The sequence below is a fragment of the Tripterygium wilfordii genome, chromosome 5, assembly GCF_013401445.1.
Source record: "Tripterygium wilfordii isolate XIE 37 chromosome 5, ASM1340144v1, whole genome shotgun sequence".
NCBI lineage: Eukaryota > Viridiplantae > Streptophyta > Magnoliopsida > Celastrales > Celastraceae > Tripterygium > Tripterygium wilfordii.
Genome location: NC_052236.1, coordinates 10,641,622 through 10,664,814, shown reverse-complemented (window position 1 = coordinate 10,664,814; position 23,193 = coordinate 10,641,622). Strand labels below are relative to the sequence as shown.

General features: G+C 37.7%; 3 protein-coding genes across 9 annotated transcripts; all 3 read right to left on the bottom strand.

Annotated features, from left to right (window-relative positions):
- Positions 1-1,247: 1,247 nt before the first annotated feature.
- On the bottom strand, positions 1,248-2,259 carry LOC119998161 (zinc finger protein 8-like). Its single transcript, XM_038845397.1, has one exon. It carries the CDS (start codon positions 2,169-2,171, stop codon positions 1,437-1,439), a length of 735 nt encoding a protein of 244 aa, XP_038701325.1. The 5' UTR covers positions 2,172-2,259; the 3' UTR covers positions 1,248-1,436.
- Positions 2,260-12,140: 9,881 nt separating this feature from the next.
- On the bottom strand, positions 12,141-13,877 carry LOC119998213 (calcium load-activated calcium channel-like). Of its 6 annotated transcripts, none has more exons than XM_038845477.1 (2): positions 13,262-13,877; positions 12,141-12,472 (listed from the first exon to the last, which is right to left on the bottom strand). In XM_038845477.1, exon 1 carries the CDS (start codon positions 13,842-13,844, stop codon positions 13,266-13,268), a length of 579 nt encoding a protein of 192 aa, XP_038701405.1. In that variant the 5' UTR covers positions 13,845-13,877; the 3' UTR covers positions 12,141-12,472; positions 13,262-13,265. The 6 variants fall into 6 exon arrangements, 5 of the variants coding, with proteins under 5 accessions (XP_038701405.1, XP_038701404.1, XP_038701402.1 ...); XM_038845476.1 differs by having other exon boundaries at positions 12,141-12,365; XM_038845474.1 differs by having other exon boundaries at positions 12,141-12,362.
- A 1,025-nt stretch (positions 13,878-14,902) lies between these two features.
- LOC119998456 (uncharacterized protein DDB_G0283697-like) lies at positions 14,903-22,602 on the bottom strand. Of its 2 annotated transcripts, XM_038845790.1 has the most exons (8): positions 22,076-22,602; positions 20,530-20,898; positions 20,189-20,448; positions 19,521-19,662; positions 18,967-19,338; positions 18,614-18,745; positions 17,618-17,746; positions 14,903-17,497 (listed from the first exon to the last, which is right to left on the bottom strand). In XM_038845790.1, the coding sequence occupies exons 1-8, from the start codon at positions 22,187-22,189 to the stop codon at positions 15,188-15,190; spliced, it is 3,828 nt and encodes a 1,275-aa protein (XP_038701718.1). In that variant the 5' UTR covers positions 22,190-22,602; the 3' UTR covers positions 14,903-15,187. The 2 variants fall into 2 exon arrangements, with proteins under 2 accessions (XP_038701718.1, XP_038701719.1); XM_038845791.1 differs by lacking the exons at positions 20,189-20,448; positions 20,530-20,898; positions 22,076-22,602 and adding an exon at positions 19,852-20,173.
- Positions 22,603-23,193: the final 591 nt, after the last annotated feature.

Here is a 23,193-nt window from a genome sequence, read left to right as displayed (position 1 = left end):
ATAAGAGTGTAAAATGAGGATCAGTTTTTCACCATTGATTTTAAAATGATCCGCATTCTACACCCTTACGTGAGAATTTGTTTATATATGTAAGTTGAATTTTCAGTTCAAACATGGTACATTAAAACTGACCCACCATGCTATATAGCCAGAGCTACTTCAATATAAATAATTTAATTACTTGTCATTTTGTATGTCATCCTTAAAGTACAATTATTGTACATTTATCACTAAAAAAACCATGTATCTATGGTCCACCTGTGTACTGGCTAGGAACCGTAAGATCTCATCAGACGGGGTTTATAGATTTTACCTGCATTTATGTTGTTCTACATCAGTCATCAGTGGCCTTAAAAGTGCCACTTCGCAGGACCCAGAGACTGGAGCTTCCACTTCAAATCTTTCACAAGATATGAGACATTCACATCATTTAAAGTTTGATTGGCTTTTGTCATATATAAATACACACAAATAATTATATATTTTATTTTGTGGATGCTATTTTTGCATCCAAATATTGTCCGTTCACGAGTTCAAATGAGGGAGGGAGGGGATATTATTTTGAAATAAATCTGAAAGAACGGGATGAAAACCCGTAGAAGTACTCTAGAATAGACAATACTTTGAATGAAAAAATGTGGCCCACATCGTTATATATGTATATGTATATGTGTGTGTTATATATGCATGCATGTATGTATATATATAGATATGTAGCTATATCCGGCAGTGCCATTGAGTTATCACTTCCTCATTGCATTGTTATCATACCAGGATGTAAAAACGAACAAGATAAAGATTATCCTAATTGTCGAGATGTATATTCAAGATTTAATGTACATGTAATGGGCTCTACATGTACATTAAATCCTGTGCATACACCTCAAAAATTAAGATAACTGAGATCGTAATTGTCGGGATCCGTAACATTTTTTTATATCAAAATCAAGCACATGTACACAATACACGTGTGTATCGACTGACCTCCATTGTCAGTTTGAGTATATACTCGCACGTGTGGACAACTCTCAACGAAAAGTTATTTGTCATAAGATGATTTTCGCTCACACATGCGAGACCTTTCAACATAGAATAACAAATGGAGCTTAACCCAATGGACCTTTCACACATGCGAGACCCTTCAAGGTATATTGATTTTTGGATTAGCATAACCCAATCGAGCGGTATATAAGTAATATCTTGTACCTCTCACACAACGTCGACGCGTATTAATAAAGCCTTCGAAGTATACCGATGTATCAATAGATAATCTAAGCTCAAAACAGACAATATCTTCAGAGTCATTAAAATTGGTTCATTTTTGAAATACACTTTAAAAGAGATCAATTAATTAATTTCCAGCTCCAAAATTAAAATATCTGGAACGCTGTGTAATTAATTAATTATTATTTTCAAAAAAAAAATTTAGTTAATTATTACAGATGAAGATCCAGACTTACATGATCTTGCACGCTTGACTTAGCTTCCTTATACACAAACCGACGGTGAGAGCTCGAGTCAGTTAAAGAAGGCTTCAATTCATCACCGGCGGCAAGTAACGGTAGCGGATGCACTGAACGGTCCCGATTAACCGAACCACTAACACTCGGGACCCTCCACAGGCCCAATGGACTCCCATTTATGGGCTGCTGCTGTGAAAACGAGCTATGATGATGATAATGACTCCCGTAATACCTATTAGAGCCGCTGCTGGTGGCGGTGCTGGTGGTGGTGTTGTGGTGGTTGGTCCATGAAGGATAAGACAAGTTTGGGCCGGGCCGGTAACTGACGAGGCCGTAAAGCCCATCAGAGAAGGAGTTGTGGTGGACCATGCCGTGGGACTGGAGGTGAGCGCGTTTCGCTTGTTGACGTTCCCTTTTGTGCGCGTTTTGGTGGCCGCCCAAGGCTTGGGAAGTAGGGAAGTTACGGCAGCAATAATGGCACTCGAATCTTCGACCATTCTCAGTGCTAGCAGCGTCGTTGTTGAGGTCGTTAGCGTCTTTTTCGGAGTCGGGTTCGGTGTTGTTGGGTTCGGATTCGTTGGATCCGAATTCGAAGCCAAAGAGGCGGATGGGCTTGTCTTTGAGCGCTGGTGCAGGGCGGATGAAGGGTAGTTGAGAGAAGGACTCCACATTCATGAAGTCAAGAGTTTCTCTCTCACTACTGTCCATGAAGAAAAACAACTAAGAGAGCAAGAGAGAGAGAGATGGAGTTTAGGGTGTGAGAGAAAGGGAGTTTAGGGTGGGGATGTATATGGGGGATGTGGAGGGTGGTGATGTGGGGGGCCATGGTGGGTTTGAACATATTTCAGTGGACAATTTGGGTTTGGACCCATTTGAGATTGACACAATTAAGTTCAGGTCAGATGAGAGTGGGTTTGGCTAGCTTCTGATCAAATTACCATACCCCACTCTCCTGCTGTATTTTTTGTTAGTTTGCTTTGATAATTTGTAGCATTCCTAGCTAGTTAGCTAGCTACTTGATTAGGTTTGAATTAAGCACAAGTTATGAGCCAATTATAAGAACATATGAGTCTACATTGTTGGGTTCATATTTTCATGTATTTTAAGGTTGCACTTGCACACATGCAAGTGCACCCTTTTCAAACCCTAACTTTCAGATGTGCTTCAATCATACTTTTTTTTTTGTGTGATTGAGCAATCACCCAGTATACCATTCGAACAGTTGAGTGAGCGTAAATCTCAAGCTGCTAGAACAACATGCACCGCACCGAGGACAGGTAAAATTGGGCCGAAATTCATGTGGGTGAAAATGATACTTCTAATACCTCCCCGGAAGTAGGCCCAAAGACCCACGAGACTAGAAATTAAATCCTAGAGAAATACTCTTAACTGGTTCGAACTCTCGAAATTGTAGCTAAAAATTGGAGCTCCTCTCAACTCGCCATTCCGACAGCATAGTGAGTGTAAATCTCGAGCCAACAGAACAGTCCGCACCACACCGAAGACAATAAAAAATGTGTCGAAGTCCATACGTGTGAAAATGAGACTCTTAACCCCTCTCCGGAAGTGAGCCCTAAAACCCACGAAATTAGAATAATCCCAGGAAAATACCCACAACTCGTTCGAATTCTCGATCTTAATGGCATGCCGAAGCAACTATCCGCCCTAAACCTAAAGATATTACCAACTGAAGTATCACACCTATTTATTTAGAAATAATGACCGATCCTAACAGTTCAGTCAGGTATCACTTCAAGGAGTAACATCTGAAGAGACAGTTTACAAATTGCAGAAAAGAACGTATCAACAAACAACTTGATTTCGTGATTACTTGAGAATATATATTTGACCAGTTATTACTCATGATTCATGGGATTGATGTAAACTACACTCTAATTTAATTTTGAACTGCTTTTAATATCTACATATAGTGTTGGAAAATGATGAGTTAAAGACATAAGGAAATGACCATAGAAATTGTTATATATATATATACATACATACATACATATATATATATATATATATGTACTCTCTCTGTCTCTCTCTCCAGGACCAGGTTGTAGTAGCACTTGTAGTAGTTTGTTGAATCTTTATAGCAGTGGGCTACCTGTTCACAATTTAAACTGTGTTTGCAGGGATTTTGGATCGTGGTCCTCTACAGAAGCTAACATATATATATTGCAGTAAGAAATTAAACAATATTTTGGGTTTAAAGGCATAATTAGGGTTTATAGTAAGAAATTATATAATTAAACTTACTATGACTGAACATATGATTAGGTTTGCACGCATTGGCATCCATCGATCATATATTTAATAACATAATTTCTTGCAAAGCTTAGCTATAGCTATTAGTAATTGATTATTTTGGAGCTCATTTTTACATAAAATCTCTTCCCCTTCTTTTTTTTTTTTTTTTATTTGTCTTCTAAATTTTGGGCTTAATTAGAAATTAAACTTAAGCATCAACCATTATAATATATACAGTTAAATATATACATTTTTAAGCAATCTTGCAAAGCTTAGCTATACCTATTAATTGACAAGAAATAAAAGTATATTTAGTCATCTACAAAAGGGAATGGAAGAGTGGTCTGTCAACTGCACCTTTCCCTTCCTTCATTTGTATACCATATATGTATAACAATGCCAACGTTCTTTTTCTTACTATTTGTTAAAAAAGTTATCATTTCCATTACATATATAATTAGAGAAAGAAATTAAGGTAAATCTCAGTTTGTTGATATTTGAATATTATTTTGAGTTTTGCACTGGTAGCCGTTGAGTGTTACGGTTATATAAATAAATACGAAAAAAATGTTAAAAATTTCAATGTTTTATGTCCCACGTATCCCAAATGCTGGGATTGATGCACATGATCCACGTGAAAAGATACTGACATCCGTAAGACTACAGGTGAAATAAATATTATCAGAAAATGGTAATTCTAATGATAAATTTGGGAGTCTTTTTTGTCTGAAAAAAGCCAAAACTAGACTGCTTTATTTGTGCCTGTTCAACTCTTTTTTTTGCAATTATTCTCAGTCCCAACTGCCACATTTGATGATATATCTACCTTTGTATTGCCATACATAGACAAGTCCCTCTCTCTCTCTCTCTCTCTCTCACTCTCCCTGATCTCTCTCTTTCATAATTTCTTTGGCTTTGTCATTAATTAAGAAGAGGAAGAACTTTCTTAAACTAGTTATTGGTTCTGATGAGTCCCTCCTTTGTTGGCTTTTAATGGAAGTATACTTTTGATGAAGTACTAACTACTTTGTATACAAAGGAGGGGATGGCCGGAGGCTCGAACTCGAGATCTCCATGAGAAACCACACATAGGAGTGTCATCTGAGTTACTCGTGATCCTCAATGAAGTAATAACTACTATCATCATATATAATCTCCATAAAAGTGGGTCCCATGCATTCAAACCCAACGAAAATGACCTTAAACCACCCCCCCCCCCCGCCCCCCCCACATTCGCTAACCCTAGCTAGCTAGCTATCTAGCTAACAAGTATAACAACAACGTTAATACAAGCAAACCCCTTTGTTTGCCATTAAAGTCATATTCACCAAGGTCGTCACTTGGGCGGGGACCTTATATATACATTTGGGTCAATTCCATCGATCACCACTTGCCAAATTGCTTGCTTTAACATATTAATGATGTGGCAACATCCGATAATATTAAGCTAGGTTTATGAAATGGTTTAAATAATCATAATCTGTTTTTTTCTTCCCTCAAGAGCTAATCACATGTTGTCCAAATTCTCAGCCCACACACCAACTATACTGTTCGCTTCGGGTCACAAGCCCACACGATTTTATTTCTCTAAATCGTCTCGCTTAATGGCACTTGAGCCCAGAAAAGACATGGTTGATGTGTAAAGAGATGGGGTTTGCTTATAAACTATTCGGCTAGATTACGTCAGAACAATGTGAGATATTTTTAAGTCTGGACACATATTTGATTTCGCATAAATTTATGAATGTTTAATAAGCTGAATCGTAGCTTGCTTCCTTAAGGACTAGTTTAAGTATTAAAGTTATGCCCTTTACTCTTGATCCGGTAATAAAATTGAGCTAGAATTAATCAATTAATAATGAAATTATTTGTTATGATAATGATTAATATTGCTACATATCCCAACAACATTCATTACAAAAGCATCTCAACAATGTATTGCACTAATTTATTGGGTGTGATGACATCATAGGAATAAATGACTGCCACACCTTGGTGGGATTTTTTGTGCATGATGGATGTTGTTGGGATCTTTATCATTTTCTGATAATAATAGTTGTCATGTAGTAGGACCACACACACATATATGTATGTATGTATATATGTATGTATGTATATATGAGCATATAAAGTGAAAGATTCATCGAATATTGGTACAATTTGGAGGTGTACACACTTGGGATGGGGACATTATTTGTTTTGTTGTAATAAAAAATTAAATAAAATCATTATAGATATTAAACAGAAGTAATTTCAACCGTTAGAGATTTGGATTTTGTTTCTAGATCTGAAAAAAAAAATAACGAATTTGTTATCAAAATTTTTCCAATAAATCCAATTTTTTTTGGGGAAAAAATTATATCATTGTGTTCCCTGTCACAAATACGTCTTCTCTATAAATAGTTAATATTTTATATGTAATTAACTATATATATATATATATCCTTCTCTCTAGCAGACTCGTTAGTTTGTCTGTTTGGGAACAAAGGGAAAAACGTTTCTGTCTATAAAGCTAATTGTTCCTCAAATCTCTCTCTTTCTCATGAGTTGTATTGAATGCGACCTTGTCTCTCACAAAATCTTCTCGATCTCTGTTGAACATATCAAACTTGATGCAAACATACGGTGGGTTTCTGGTGCGCGCAGAGCGTGGTAGAACAAAGCAATTTCGAGGTTAAAGACAGATTCTACAGGATCAATATTCCATCAAGAATTGAACAAAGTAGGATTAAAGAAGAATCTCCGATTTTTATTAAATTTGACAACCCTAAGGAAATAAAATAGTAGAACTTTAAGGAAACCTTAATAGTAGAACAAAAACGAAGCTCTAAGCAAACCCTAATTAAATAAAAAAGAAATTCTAATTAAATAAAATGAAATAAACGAAATAAAAAAAAAAAAAAAAAACCCAAGTTTCCATGCACGTGTCGACCAGATCTTTACATGTTCATATGACCACATGTGTTCTCTACCTCCTTAAGTCCGTGTTTGGACTGAACTGCATAATTAACACGTGATTTATCAAATTATTTAGGGAGAAAAGTCAAATATCTTTGATGTTTATGTGAACTTAATGGCTAGAAATCAAGTTTAACTTAATGGATAGAAAATGATACGTAAATTTAACTGAACTGCATAATTAACACGTGATTTATCAAATTATTTAGGGAGAAAAGTCAAATATCTTTGATGTTTATGTGAACTTAATTAATGGCTAGAAATCAAGTTTTTCTCAAGTTAGAATGATTTTGACAAATCATATACAGTATGGTGTCTATATATATATATATACATATAACAACATATATCTATGGGACTCTTACATCAAAACATGCATATGACCATGATGGATCGAATGGGAAGTTTCCTTTAATTGCTCTTGCAAGTGTCAACATAAGGATAGCTCCTTCAACACCTTTGAAGCTAGCTTTGATCATTCTCTCTCCCAAACTTACAATATTGGACCACACACACAAACAACATATAATTAAGAGCATCTTTTCAGATGTTACATCAACTATGTGCATGGTGACATATTAACTATTTATTATTATTGTGATCGTGGATGCGTCTTTGCATTTAAAAGTATTGTCCGCTCTTCGGTACCTCTACAGACATTCCCTTCCCTTGCCTCACTCGAACCCATAACCACTTTATTTCAAAAAAGTACTCCATTCCCTTACTCAAATCCATAACCGCTTTAGTTTATGAGAGTGAGTATCCAAGTGATAAATTATATATGGGGTATGTACCGAATTTTTCAAATCGTAGCGATTATAAGTACAATAAGTGGAACTAAACGGACTAATTCGCATCAATCTTTGCCTTGCCAATTCACTTTTTTTTTTTGATAATCGAAAATTCTTTAACTCAACATGCCCACTGAACAGCTAGACCAACTCTAAACTCGGGCCGTCAATCCAACCCGCTCCACGCTAGTGACAATTATAAATAAGATCGGGCCAAAGCCTATGCGAGACAGCTGCTAGCTAGGTGTGGGAGTTAAACTTACTACCTCCTGCATTTGTAATGAATTACCACAATCAACTTCACCATCCGCCGACTTCACTTTGGTCTCTCACACCCTTAAAACCTGTCCATTTTTATCTAAGTTGATGAATTCAAGAAAGTGTGGGTGGGTGTGGGCAGTTAATTTAGAGCAATAATTAGTATTGTGTGTCATGTCGGGGTTCAATATGGAAAGATACTTGTCAAGGAACATGAGTTCCACATTAAAGTGGTTTACAGCTGAAGTATCTGAATTTGGTAGTTGTAAGTTAACGACGTTCACATGAAATAATGTTTCCCTGCATTTACTTCCAATGTTTGGTCCACTTCTCTTAATTTGATTTTTCATGCATGACGTTGACTTGACTGACCCTGTGTTATTCAATCACCTCCTCTCCTCCTCCCTTTTATAATCACTACTACTTCCAAGCACTTCTTAAAAGTTGAAAACAACTCCAATGAATAACAGACATTGAGCATTTCTAGCTCTTACAAACCCCTATTATGTTCTTTGTACAAACCCTAGTTGTTGTTTTTTTTAACGAGATTATACAAATTTGCCCTTTTGAATATCTGATATGAACCTAAACTATATAAGTTTTCCACCTACCAAAGATCGATGCATAACCAAAAGAATATTGTTTCCAATGAGAGTCGAACTCGAGACCTTTCAAATTCATACTATTTGACCTCATAAATATTCAACACTACACTATCACCCAAATGGTTGTATAGAACATAGATGTTAAGAGGTGAGAACCAACCCTAGATTATTTTTATTTTTTATCAGAACCTATTGGATAAGTATATATATTTAGTGGGATAATGCTTGAGACCCTTAAAAAAATGCCCCTCAAAAGACCCTCCTTTAATGTGGAGTGTTGGATGTGAAGTAGGTCATACATGTTTGTTTTTAATCAATGACTATTTTAATGTCATACAGATTTGAGGGACTTTTGGGGGTCTCTAGTATTGTCCATACGTAATTCGTTGGTTTGCAACAATTCAAATCTGATAACATTGGTTGATTTGGTCATTAATCACCTACCAAGGTCCAAGATTCTTTTCAAATGACAAAGCTATTATTGTTACTTGCACCGTTCGATATTAATTAAATAATTATTTGTAATTGTGCCATAAAAAAAAAGTAGTTATTTGTAACATGTTTCTTCATAATACGCAAAGAAGTCTCCTCTCTCTCTCTCATTTCTCCAAAATTTCTCTCATAATACATATATGAGGAGGAGGAGACCATACGCCTCTTATAGTACGTCTTTTTAGTGTTGTATTTTTTGTTCATTTGTAGATCTAGTGTACAATCTTCGTTCTGTTCGGTAAAGAATACGTAATGTTTCTTCACCACACCATTTCTCATGGAGATGAAATCTCAATATTCAAATCTATTTGTCGTGAATTCTTCATAACATTGATTCTGCTGGTGTGTTTCAACAACACATATTTGATGCACAATGATTATGCTCCTAGATCTGGCGGAGACAGGTCTTTCTTGATGAACAGGAAGCCAAGAATCTTGATCCGATCCATGTGTGTTGTTTTTGCTTTTTGTTTTTGTTTAGTTTGTCCTGATTTGTCCTCTACTAGGGTTTGTAAATTCCTATGCTGCTAATGTGACTCTGGCCGCTAGATATCACGTTTGATATTATGAAATGAAGTCTCAGAGTTTAAACCATTTTTAAAAAAAAGTTTCTTCATATATGAATTCATTTTGGGCATTTTTTTAATCTCGCCAAGTCAAACCACCTTTTGATATATATATATATTAAAATGCATAAGATCACAACATTTTACACACTATATATATTAGTATTTAAAACAACATATGTACCACTAACATAATGCTACTTCCCAAATTGTTTACCAAACCAACACATAAAGCCTTTTCTCTAACTTTGGTATAAAAACCATAAATTGAATTTCTACATATTTCTTTGCAGGATGTGTAACATGGGTGTGAGTGACATTTTCTTCAATTTCTGAAGTAGTTGTTGTATGGTACTTGCTTTGAGAATGCCCACAAATAGACAAGACTTCCACTTGGTGGGGCCATCGGACTACTTGTTGGCCTTGATAATAAAGTCCTAAAACGCAAACAAACTACTACTACTCTCTCTCTTCTCCTCTCCTACGGACGTGTGTGATATGTGCTTAAATTTGGGTCGTCAAATCTGTGCGCATAAAATTTTTTATCAGACGACAAGATAAATTGAGTCAAAATCTAATGTGTGACTACAAGGGTATTAATCTCAGTGAGAATCAAACTCAAGATTTTCTGAGTTCATACAACTTGACCCCAGAGAAATTCACTATTAGATTATCACTCGAGTGATTGATAAGATTCCAAAGAAACATTTATATATGGAAATGTTTATGAATACGTCCTCGTTCTCCCAAAAGCAAATTTGTTTTTCTTTTTTGGTTTTGTCTAGAAAGGAAATTCTGTTTGGGACCATAAAAGAAGTTTCGGGTTACTGTTAATTGTGGGGGAAAAAATTAAAACTTGGGCCCCAACACCATCTTGTGCATTCAATATATGCACCCTAATCCAGCGGCAAAGTAGAAATGATAAAGATTCTAGCAATTGATTAATTGGTTTCCCAGTTATCTCAACTGTTGAGTTGGACGCACGAGATCCAAGTAAATGATACACATGAAATCTCATGTGTACAACCCAACAATTGAGATAACTGGGTTGCCATCTGTTGAGAACCCTATTGAACACAATCTTCAAGCCCAATGAGACCCAATTCTCATCGAGTGACCATTGACTAGTGTTGTTAAACAAGTCCTCGCAAACAATATGATAATAGAGCAACACACAGAACAATCAAAGCAGTAAAGAGAAAGAAGAAGAACACAAGGAATTACGTGGTTCTACAAGATGCCAACGTCCACAAAATCTACAATTGTTTTCAATATAGGAATTACATTAGTACATTCGGTTAGGGTTTATACCCTTATATACCAACTACCTAGATACCTGAAAATACATTTATACCCCTATGTTAAAAATAACCAACTCATATCATTAATACCGTACCTTACGTGGTTCGGGTTACTGATACGTTACGCTATCCTCTAGCACAACTTCTTCTTTCCTTAAAACTTTTAGGTATTAAGTAATTTTTTTAATATGAGCAAGGTAGAGCCAGGAAGTGACGGTAGGGTGGGCTACTGCATTTTTTATTTGCTTGAAAGAGCGGGGGTTCGGGGTGCCTCTGAAATTTTTTTAGGGTTATTTTACAATAATACAACTTATTAAAATGAGATTATCGATGAACATTCATGTTAATGTTTCGTCTCATAAAATAACCCCAAAGATTAACATTAATACATATTAAAATTGATGAAAATTAATCAAAGATCATGTAAAATGAAATAATATGTAAATATATAACTAGAACATATAAGTATTGTTATGTATTCTTGTTTAGATACACACTTACTAAAAAATACACACAATAATATATTTTTTTTGAATACATGAAACAGTATTTTTTAAAGATATATATATATATATATATATATATATATAAGTATATTTTTGTTTGAGATATATAAACATGCGTGTGTGTATATATATATATATATATATATATATATATATATATAAATATATGTGAAGTGTATATGCGTGCAGTGTATTTTCTTTTATATATAAATTTGGGGGCTGCAGCTAGTGCAACCCCTGCCTCCGTCCCCTGGATTTGAGGGAGTACCGTACTTTTTGCTTAGAATAATGCTGTTGTTTGGCTAGTTAATAGGTATTCACTTTCTGCGTGTTGGGCTTCTTCTCTCATAAAGTCCTCCGATCCAATCCAAGGCCCAATGAATCACTAACAATTCCATTAAGCCCATTTTGCATTAACCTTAATAAAATTGAATATTTTATTTTATTATATAGCTGGGTTGAGAGAGAGTTTTCTATAATTCAACCAGAATCGAAGTTCTTCAAGAACTCCCCTCTTCAGCGTATATCCAGTGGTGTTACAGGTGTAGTGAGGAACGGCAGGAGAGAAACTCACAGCAAACGGCAAACGGCAAATGGCAGGACTAAACTAGGTCAGCTTCAGATCTCAAGAGAGAATTGGTAATGAGTCGGGGTATAGAGAACTAACATATGAAGCTGCTCTTACAGAGAGGGGTCAAAGAGAGGCTGAGCTTCAAAGGAAGGTTGAGGAATCCAAGCAAAGAGAAGCTTACATCTAGAAAATGAACTCGCCAAATGCGGGTTTGTGTGGCACGGTTGAAAAAATCCCAAGGAGTTGATACCGATGAATCCAGGTAGACAAGTGATTCTGAATTCATGGTTTTGGGATTGAAAATGGTGGAAGCAACAATTTTTAAGTCAGATGATCTCCAGTGACAAGGGCTTCTGATGATAGTGTGTGAAATGCGTTTTTGCGCTGCGATAAGAAGCCATGCTAATGCATTCTGTAATGAAAACTACAAGCTTTTAAAAGCACAAGTCTTTTCAAAAAAGAAAATCAAAGTTTCCCAGGCAAGAACAAGACACTAGTGCAAATACAAGCTGCAAGTCGATAGCTCGAACGAGATAGCCCAGTGGAGAAGAAAAGGAAACTCCAAACCCAGCTCTACAAGGATGGCTCCACTGTTCCTCTGCTTTAGAGTGTCCAAGGCAAATTAGATAGAGATGCCTTCATAATCTTTTTTTAACATCATACATTAGAGCTTTGACACCCAGGGAGTATTTCATACCATTAAAACGTCTATGTTTTAGACCATTACATGAAACAAGTAAATGAAAACCCTGATCACAAATTCATTTTCTGTGAAACTACTATCTATTATTGCAGCCCAACACAAAGGTCTAGTAAATTGAAGTGCAGACCCCAAATTTAAGCAGTCAATTTATCAGATAAGGAGGAGTGAAGGACAAACCATTTATCTTCTACAGAGCAAGACCGAAGTATGTGCAAAGAAAATATTTTTCTTTCTTCTCCCCTCCGGGAATTTTTGAACAACTTTATCACGAATATATGCTTCAACTAACAGATTTATCACCCCAAATATTTCTCGAACTCTACAAATGATGAACATTTGAGCTTTGACACACAGACAACAAGACGTACCCTAATGTGTATGTTCTCTGTGGAATTAAGGTAATCAGAACAGCTATATGAGGATATAAACATCATGTTTACCCTATAACGTGAAAGTAAGATGATCACAGCTCAATCATTGAATTATTCACCCAAAATTTCAACAGTAAAGATAGTACTAGAGAAGTAGAATCATTGCTCTAAATGTCTTGCTCCTTCTATTATTGCCAACCTAAGGATCAGGATCCAATCCAATCACTTCTGCCATAATACTAAAATACAATTGGAAGAACTTTCTTGCTAGTAAATACTGTAAAAGAGATCGTCTGACACAGTACGCACCACAAACCAAGAGTCTAAGATTTACTCAAACAAGAATTCAGTAGATTAATCGACAACAAAATCAAGTTTACTAAGGCAACAGTAACTTAAAAGAGAGAAGAATTAGCACCGAACCTGATCAATTTGTCTTCGGATCCGGCATTGGGAACAGTCCGGCACCGGCTGCGCTCCTTGGGGGAGAGAAGCCGAGAAACTTCTGTAGATTGGTACGGATACTGACGGAACACAATAAATACAAGAACGCCATGGAACAATCCGTTGCATCGTTCCCTGGCAATCCCCTGTGGCTCATCTTCATAACAATTCCAAAGGGCTTAAAAGGAAGCTTGGCCACTGTTTTGCCCTCGAAAAGCGAGTTCAGAAGCCCAAAGACAACGAAGAGCACAACGGCAACGACGGCACCGGACTTGAACTTGAAGAGGGAGAGGTCGCGGCTGGCGTCCTTCAAGCTGGTCTCAACGCGGTCGATCTTTTTGGTCTTGGACTTCTTGTTGATGATCTTGTTAGAATCGGTCTTCATAGTCTCGAGCTTCTTGGAGGCCTTGTCTATGGAGGACTTGAGAGATTTGTAGGAGTTGGTTCGGTAGATGAGAAGCCAGGAGATGGCCTCGCATACGACGGCCGTGCAGATTGAGATGCCGACCACCGAGAGGCTGTCGGAGTACTTGAACGATGAGAGGAAACTCGGTGTGGCCATGATTGATCCCTGGAAGAAAGAAAGTGTTTCGCGTGAAAGTTGTTTCTATTTTACTGGATATTTGGATCTGGGCTAAGCCCATATTTCTTCAATGGGGCCCTCCAGCTGGTCCAAACAAATAAGTAGCAGTTAACTCTCCTCTCTAGTCTCTATAGTCTATACTCCCCTTGGCGCTTTGTCTTCTGAAACGCCCAACAAATAAGTAGCAGTTAACTCTCCTCTCTAGTCTCTATAGTCTATACTCCCCTTGGCGCTTTGTCTTCTGAAACGCCTCGCAAGTAGGGGAGTGATAAGATCTTACATCAGAACAATTAAGGGAGGAGTGGCAATAAATAATGATAATCCACAGTCTAATCCATTAAGATCAATTTTTTGAGTCTAAGCGAGAACGTTGGGCATGGATGAACAAATTCATTAGGGCTTCGGTCTAAAACAGACAATATCTTAATGTGTTTGGAATTGTGGATACTGTGAGTCTATCTAACGTCCAACCCAACTTATCCGAAGGATAATGGTCTTCATCATCATTGATGCTTTCGTTGAGAGGACTCTGCGAAGGTTGTGGGTTGTTAGCTAGGCCCCTGGCAAGCAGACAATGGGCTAATATTCAATATGGACGTGCCGTTAAAATAAGAAAGAAAAGAAGGCGAGAAGCCCAATTGTTGAAGAATGGTCAGGCTATAAATGAAGGCTGCCTAGCTACGTCTTGAGGATGTGCAGACTGTAGACTCCAAGGGTGGCGGAATGATAAGATCCCACATTGGAAAAATTAAGGGAGGAGTAGTAATAGATAAGGAGAACCCACAATCTAACACATTTAAACCGATTTCTTAGGCCTAAGTGAAGATGTTGGACCTAGAGGAACAAATCCATGAGGGTTTTGACCCAAAACGGACTATCTTAATGTGTTTGAGCTTGTGGACGTTGCGAGTCTATCCAGATTTCAACCCAACTTATCCGAACGCAAAAGGTCTTCATCAGGGCCACAAAACACTGCCAATCCACGGGAGTTGTTCATATTTATTTTTTTACCAATACTCTTTTACGACATTTCAGTATAAAAGAAAATATTATACCAACAAATCTTCCATTAAAGAAAAAACCAACCTCATACAAAAGAAACCTTCAAACACTATACTTTCCCAAACTTTTTATCTCTGCACCAAATAAACAATAAGACAATTTGGATGACAATCAATTAAAATAAACTGTAAACTAAAATTTGGAATTTGTAGGAGGAAGATTATTGAGTTCGGATTACATAGGGCTCAAGCTCCCAATACCACACAAGAAGATAAGAACTGGATTCCCCAACAGGCATCTCATGCCTTCTCACCGACATATTAGAAGAACGAAAACCTTATGCCATTACTTGCTGCAAACAAGTTGTACTCTTCAATAGCCGCCGTCTCTTTCTTGTTGCAAGCACGATTGTTTTCGACATGATCCGCAGAAAACGTTGAAGAGAAGTCCCAAACAAAACCATTGTCTGAAGATACAGGATTTGGATTACATCCTGTTGAATTAGCTACAAGGCCGCCAAATTGGAACAAGGAGAAGTTGGTGTCACCCATTTGCAATTTGGGAGAATTATCGTTGTGTCCAAGTTTCCCACCTGGAGGTCCTTCCATTCGATGTGAACCGGTTGGAGCCACCCTCTCTGTACTGCCTCCATTAAAAACTTCTTGCGCCACTGGCGAAGTAGAAATCCGACATCGCTCCTCCAAGTTCAAGCTGTTTGCGTTGGCAATAGGCTGATAAACTGGAATAGAAGCATGATTAAACATGGGAGGAACTAAATGCGGCAGAGCACCATACTGCATGCATAGGCGAGAGCTTCCATCCAAACCACACCCAAGAGGATTAGCATACAAGTAGGGATTAGGATGGTGGAAGGGCATCGTTCCACTAGCTGGAGCAGCAGGCCAGGAAACGGAATTTTGATGGTAGTATCCCATTGTTGAAGGAGCCTGAAACATAGGAAAATGTATATTTTGGTTATGCATAGGAGCAAACACCCCTTGTTGCTGGGAGGCCATACCAACATTAAGCACTCCGTTATCAGAATTCTCTGAAATTCTCATCTGAGGATTTTCTATTATATTATTTCCAGAAACATCTGGTGAAAGCCTGTCCATATTCCTACTTCCTAATGCATCCCCGTCACCATAACTGATTTTTCTTTCCACAGCAACTTCACGATGATCTGACGAGTCACTTTGGATGCATACGGAAGATTCTCTACCCTCTGACAGTTGACTGGCATCTTCAGAATCTGATGTGGATGATGATTCCGGGTTTCCATGGTTTGAAGATGTTGTATTGCTATCTCCCTCGCTAAGACATGAAGAGTAGTTGTCGGAGTTGGAACTATTACTTGTAATGGGATCGGAAGTGACACTTGAGGCAGAAACCTTAGGATGCAATGCAACTTCCTTGTAAACAGCTTCTGTAAAATAGCAGGAATCCTTGGTTTCCAAAATGTGTCCATTCTGAAAGCCCACATCTGTTCCAACTCTATGGGTACTTGCTTCCTTCGTTTTATTGGCCCCGGAACCATTCTCAACTGAATTACCAGTAACATTCCCGGAGAGATTGCTATTGTGCTCTTCAACCTTAGAAACAAACGACCTCAATGTAACGTCAGAGTCTGAGTTGCTCCGGTGGTACTTCTTTTGTAACTCCATGGGCTCCCAAACTTTCTTGGAATGAATCAAATCTCGGCTAGAAGAATTGCTTCCTGCGATGACTTTATTTTTGGGTCTTCCACAACTCTCATGCATGTAATCTATTTGACCATTCCTGTTGCCACGATGAAATGGCTTGGACATATCTACAGTAGATTCTGATTTCCTGACAGATTTGCTCTCCCAACCTACTCCTGTGGTAGAAACATCGACCTTCATTCGGTATTCATTCTGCTGGTTACACCTGCAAGAATAGGAATCATATCGATCACTTGTCTTGTTGCCCGAGTAGTGAAATTTCTCACTAAACTTAAGGCTACCGTTTCGACCATTAGGCTTGGACGCAGTCTTCCCTATTTGCCTGTTTGATCCATTGACGCCCCTGGAAGGGGTCTCAAAATTATCACGGTGATATCTTGAGTCAAATCTATTAACCCAAACAGCACTTTCTGAACCAACTGCAAACCGGCGTCTGTCAGACCACTTTGAAGATGAAGATGTATCATGTTGGACTTCTTTCTGAAACTTCAATCTCCGACGTGAATATTTGGATTGCTCTGTCATGAAAGGATCAGTACCATCATTCACATTTCCAGCTTCCTCATCATGACAATTATAAGAATGGGTTTGCATTTTTGAAGAGTTAAAACCATTTGAGAAATCTTCTTCCAGGATATCAGGAGATGCCGTTCGCGAGGGAACAATATCATGTGTTTCACTAAGAGAATCCCCATAACTGACGAGGTTATTAGGCTCCTCATCAGCATTTGGTGCTGAATGTTGCTTTGAGACATCAAGAGAAACAAGAGTATGATTTGATTCAGGAGACCTCTTTTCTTTCTCTCTCTCTTTCCCTTTTAACCTCTCCTTTCTGCGCAGCTTTTTCTCTCTTTCTTTTGTTCGTCTCCTCTCTTTGCGTTCTTCTTCTTCACGCTTTTCCTTTTCTTCTTCTTCAAGAAGTTTCATCTGTAAGCAAAAGATCACAGTGGTAAGTCAACACTTTCCTGTAAGAAGAGATAGATCTCCTTTTCTCTTTCATCGAGACAGGAGGAATCATATATTAAGTATCATTGGAAGCCACAAGACCTGCTTTTCCAACGTAATAATTTCTTTGCATGCAACATGAACACGATCCTCCAGCAGCTTTAATGCAAGAGAAACAAAGATGCTGTGTGCATTCTGGCGTGCAGTTCCCTCCCGGAAAGCCTTTTCGACCTGAAACAAATGCCACAGAAAAAGTTGTGAAGCAGGTTATGCTCACACATGCAAACAAACAATAGAAACTGCAGGTGCGGATAAATTGAGGGCATTGAGCGAGGCTTTCAGACATCATTAGGAAATACGGGTGCAGAGGAATGGGTTATGTAAATTCAGGTTCATGCCTCCACTCCAACTTAACATTAAAAAGATCGACATCATTTCTGTTGTTCTCTGTCACCGAGTCCAGGGTTGGATTTATCCTTCAACCATTGAAGGTTTTGTTCCCAACTACTTATCAAGATTACGTTTCCACAATTTCCGGTTTGAATATTCACCTTTGCAATAGCTTTGCTTAACAAAATACAGATGGCTGTTTCTGAATAATCTTTATGACCGTGTTTTTTTTTTCCCGGACAATCCCCCAAAAGACCCCCAAATCTATGTGGCATTAAAATAGTCATTGACTAAAAACACACATGTAGAACCCACTTAACATCCAATACTCGACGTTAATTGGGGGTCACTTTTTGGGGGTCTCAAGCATTTTCCCTTTTTTTGTTTTCCTTTTCTTCTTAGTGCAAAAAAGAGAGAACTCTATAAAGGGGGCACCAGGAAGGTGCAAGTCTAGAGCAAAGGCCAAGCCTTGAAAGAGTAAAGACGGAAGGAAAAAGAAAATAAAACTGACCATCATCATCATCTATCAACCTAATCATCACAATTTTTATGCATCAGTAATTCACACCTCATTTCCATTTTATCTTTATTTAGTAATAATGTGTGTGTGAGGTAGAAAACGCCAGAGTGAGAGATACTAGCAAATAATTAGATTCGAAGTGTGCAGATGGAATTAATAACAAACACATGCAAGAATGTAAAACATGCCTGCTCCTTGAAAATAACAGTTGCAGCATCTAGAAGAAATTCCCGAGCAAGTTCGGGACTCTTTGCATGCTTTTGTGGGCGGGAGCATTCTCCATCAATCTCATTTCCATCCTTGTCTGTGGAATCATCATCCTGAAAGTGTGTTAACATACGCATTTAGAGAAGTTATACATAGTCTTGAAAGTTACCACAACAGTAATACAGAACTTGACACCGATTAAACGGTAATTATAAGAGTTAAAGAACTTATAGTAAAAGTTATAAATAATCTTGAGATCTTGAGAGTCACCACAACAGTAATCCAGAACTTTGACACCAATTAAATAGTAATATAAGAGTTACAGAACTACTACCTCTTCTTCTTCAGCCTCTTCGGCGTGTTCAAAAAATCTTCTGATACTTTCTCCCCTTGTAATTGTAACATAACCATCTCCAACAACCAGCCGACAGTGCACACAATGTTGACCCTTTAATGCATGAGCTTTTACAGAAAGCTCAGTGCATCTGCCATCTAGTTTCCAAGCTCTCAGTGTAATGTAACATGCACTGAAACCACCAAGATCTAGGCCACTAACTTGAACACTTCCATTCATTCCAACATTTTCGAATTCAAGGATGTCAGATTTTCCTTCTCCTGTCCCGACTCCCCATTCAAAATGATGGTATGTTCCCACAGTGTCAGCAAAAGTATGGCACCAATCAACTTGGATTGTGTCATCAGATACCTAAGGATATAGAATTTGAAGTTCAGTTACTCTATAAACAGCATTAACTCTCACAGAAAGCTATAGAAGTAGGATCTAATCATCGAAACTTCCATCCAAACGTTGATGGAAAGTCAGTTTAATACAATAAAAGAATCAGAAATTTCCAAAAGATTTAGAGAAAAAAGAAATGGGTTAAACACCTCATACTGAAAAGCTGTATCTGCAACACAAAACCAACCGGTACAGCGAGGTTCTCTCCGCATTCGCTTCAGCTCTTTCAGCTCCTTGAACTCACGAATAACATTCCTTCTGCAGTCTCTGCAAAATCTCTTGCTGTCAAACCTGTGACAAAAGAATCAATTTCTTAAGAAAATCATTATAACAAACATGACTCATTAAACTTACAACTTTAGCATCTAGAGCACTTGGGTTAAGGACAAAAGAAATAATATAATATAACAACTTGCTGAGCAACTAGTCTAGAGGAAAAACTAGCGAATGACACTTTGCCATCACAAGATTGAATCAAACCAGAGATGGGCCAAGAGTGACATTGAACAGAAAACAAAAGCAGATAATGGTTTGTGCTGCCTCCAGCCATAATCTTTGACAACCGTCAGCCACGTGCACCCCTCAACAACCTTGTGTTCCATATACGCCTCCTGACCATATTGCCTCTCTCATGCTGTCAAATTAAGCTATTTCTCTGAGCTTCGTAAATATTTCACTGACATCACCATCTCCAGTGTTGGTATTGACTTTGCTCTCAAATTAAGCTGCTAGATCGATTCCCATACCTTTCTTTCACTAATTTAAACAGAACACCACGTGCAAGATGTAAGATGTAAATGCAAATATCAGCACACACCTGAACATAAGCCTCTCAATAAAATCCTCTTCTTTCATCCTTAAAAGGGATTGCCGAGTCTCTTCTCCAAGGGCTGACCAGAAATCCACCAATGTATCACAAGAAAGCCTAGCAGTATGCAGTGCACATGTTTCCCTAGGTCCATGTCCTCTGCCATAACTTGTTATTCCTTGGCTTATCCAACCACGACCTCCCCCACCACAAGCATCAGGATAGAGCAATTCTCGTTCTCGTTCCCTTGCACGTGCACTGTCAAAGACCTGATTCAAGATATACATTAGCAACTAAAAATAAAAGTACAAGAAAAAGATAATAGAAAATAATATTTAGTTAAAACAAACATTTTGAAGCCCCTTGAGAGATTTTGAATACAAATAGCAGTCCAAAAGGGTCAGTGATCCATCACGAGTTGTGATCAGACCTCCCCAGGGATGAACAGACGAATCCTGAATTTCATCTTGGCATCCATTACAGGTACTAGAGCCATTGTCAATTTGATCTTTTGATACTCCTAGTCTGTTTAAAGGAAGGTGTCCACCTGCTCCCTCCTGCTGCAAAGATTTTCCATACATGACAATCTGCAAAAAGCCTTCAAGCAGAAGCCCATTGCATCTGGAGCAGTACATGTTCTTACGGGCTTGCTCAAACAGTGTTTGCTTGTCAATTCTCAAGAGCTCCTGCCGAGCTTGTGGAGACAGTTCACTCCAGAACTACAACACAAGTGTACCACACTGTTTAGCAACTAATAATACCAGTTTGTAAACCATAAGACTTAAACACTTGCTATAAACAATGCATTTGCATTCCCAAAACCCTAGTGTGGACTTGTACAATGAATGTCAAAAACTCAAGTTATCATAGGATAATCACGAAATTGACTTAATAAATTTTTGAGGATGTGCAGCCTCTCCAATGTAGGACCAAAAAACTTGACTCAATCAATAACTTAAAAACTCATCTATATTTTGCCCCTAGAAAAAAAAAGAATGTCAATACCATATAATGCAAATATCAGGGCACCCTTCCATTCACTTATTTCAATAAATTCCACATACAAGAAAAGTGCACAAAATAGTAGAGTAAATGTTTCTCTTATTTCAACTACGGTTTCAAATGCTCAACATTATTATTCCTATCCAAGCAAGCAGATAATTGATTGAGAACACATTGCCTCAGCAAGGAAAAAGTTAACAAAAGCAGAATTGCCATTTATTCCAAGGACCAGCTCCATTTATTTAATAAGTACATAACTTGTACAAGTTCCCTATACTTTTTCCACCCCGTACTTTGCACAGGCAATGCCCTCAATTCTCATTCCTTCAGCAAGAAAAGTCACACAAAGCAGAATCCCGACTACAAAACATGGTATCCAGCCCCATTGATAAGTACATAGCTCATACAAGTTCCCTATTCTTTTTCCATTTTCGTAAACGAGGGAACCCTGAATTTTGTAGGACAATGCCCAATGCTTGAAGTGGCCCCTCACCCCAAGCATCGGAAAAATTAGGGGTTTTTTCTTGCTCCGGGGACCCAAACCAGAATATACCAGATAGAAGTGTTACCCCTGGCACCCTAGAGCTATACAAGTTCCCTAGTACCAAAATATGGGCAACAAAAAATATAAACTCCATCCGAGTGACAATAATCCAAAAAACATGAAACCTCTAGCCAATAATTAAGCAACAAACAAAAAAACACCGCCAGCAATAATTTACTTTCACTGCAAGATCCAATCCAAACTCAATCAAGCATTCATTCATTCACATAAAACCCGATCAAGAACAGTGATCCAATCCAATCCCAATACTCGAAACCACTCACTGCGACAACAAGACAAGGATAATTATAATTAGAAAACATAAATAAAAAAGAAAAAGAACCCAATACCTTCTGAAGCTGATTCTGGCTAACATCGACGCCCTGCTTAGACCATAACCAATTAGACTGGACCGTCGATGAATCATTTCCGAATTTTTCATTTCGTTGCGGTAATCCCGGCATCTTGCGTCTTACACTCCGATACTTTCATTCACAAATCCTTCCATATACTGCCCCTCAATTATGGCCAGAAACACTACCCGATATGGATCCAACCGTAACAACCAAACTCTATTGAATCTGATAAAAAAAATCGCAGTTTACACCAGTTGATAATCAACGAATCCCGGTTGATTTCTGAGGAGTGAATGAGACGATTATTTGGATTGGATGATACGAGAGAAATCGAAGACGGAAGAAAATTCAGAGAGAGAGGGACGTGAGGGAGTTTTTGGTTGATGACGATGAGATTTGGGGCCGGTGCTACGTTTCTATGAGCGAGAGACGCAGACAGGAGGAGGATTAGAGCGATGCTTGGCAATGGCAGCTAGCTATGGTATGCTACTTTCTCAGGGGGTGAAAAGCGCTACTGCTGTTACAAATTACAATTCAACATTAACAATGTTGGTTAAATAATTAAATATTCAATTCATTTTCATGAATTGAGAGAAAAAAAAAACCCCCCAAAAATAGAAATAATGTCTTCATGCTACCCAAAATGCAATAATTTGTATGATAAAAAAAAATCTAGTTGCAAAATTAGATTGTGGTGAATTCATTGTAGGTTTGTTAGGAAAGAAACGGGAATTGTTACAATGACGACTAGATATCAATGTCGATTAAGCTTGAATATTTAATTCAAACGGTTTTTTAATCATTGGTTTTGCCCGCGAACCTAACGATTTTATGAATTTTGTGCGATATATATGCTAATTAATTGTTTAAGTTTATGGTAAAAAATTTATTCATGGTTTCATGTATGTTGGTACATTTTGATATTTAACTAAACAAAAGCGGAACAAAATATCGAATCTATTAATGATAATTACTCGTTCATTTTTTTTTTGACCATGATTAATTTCGATAAATAATTTTTTGCATTATACTACATTGAGATTGTTATTGATAACAATTATTGTTACACCACAAAAACATCTAATCCAAAAACCATATTGATGGGGAGAAAA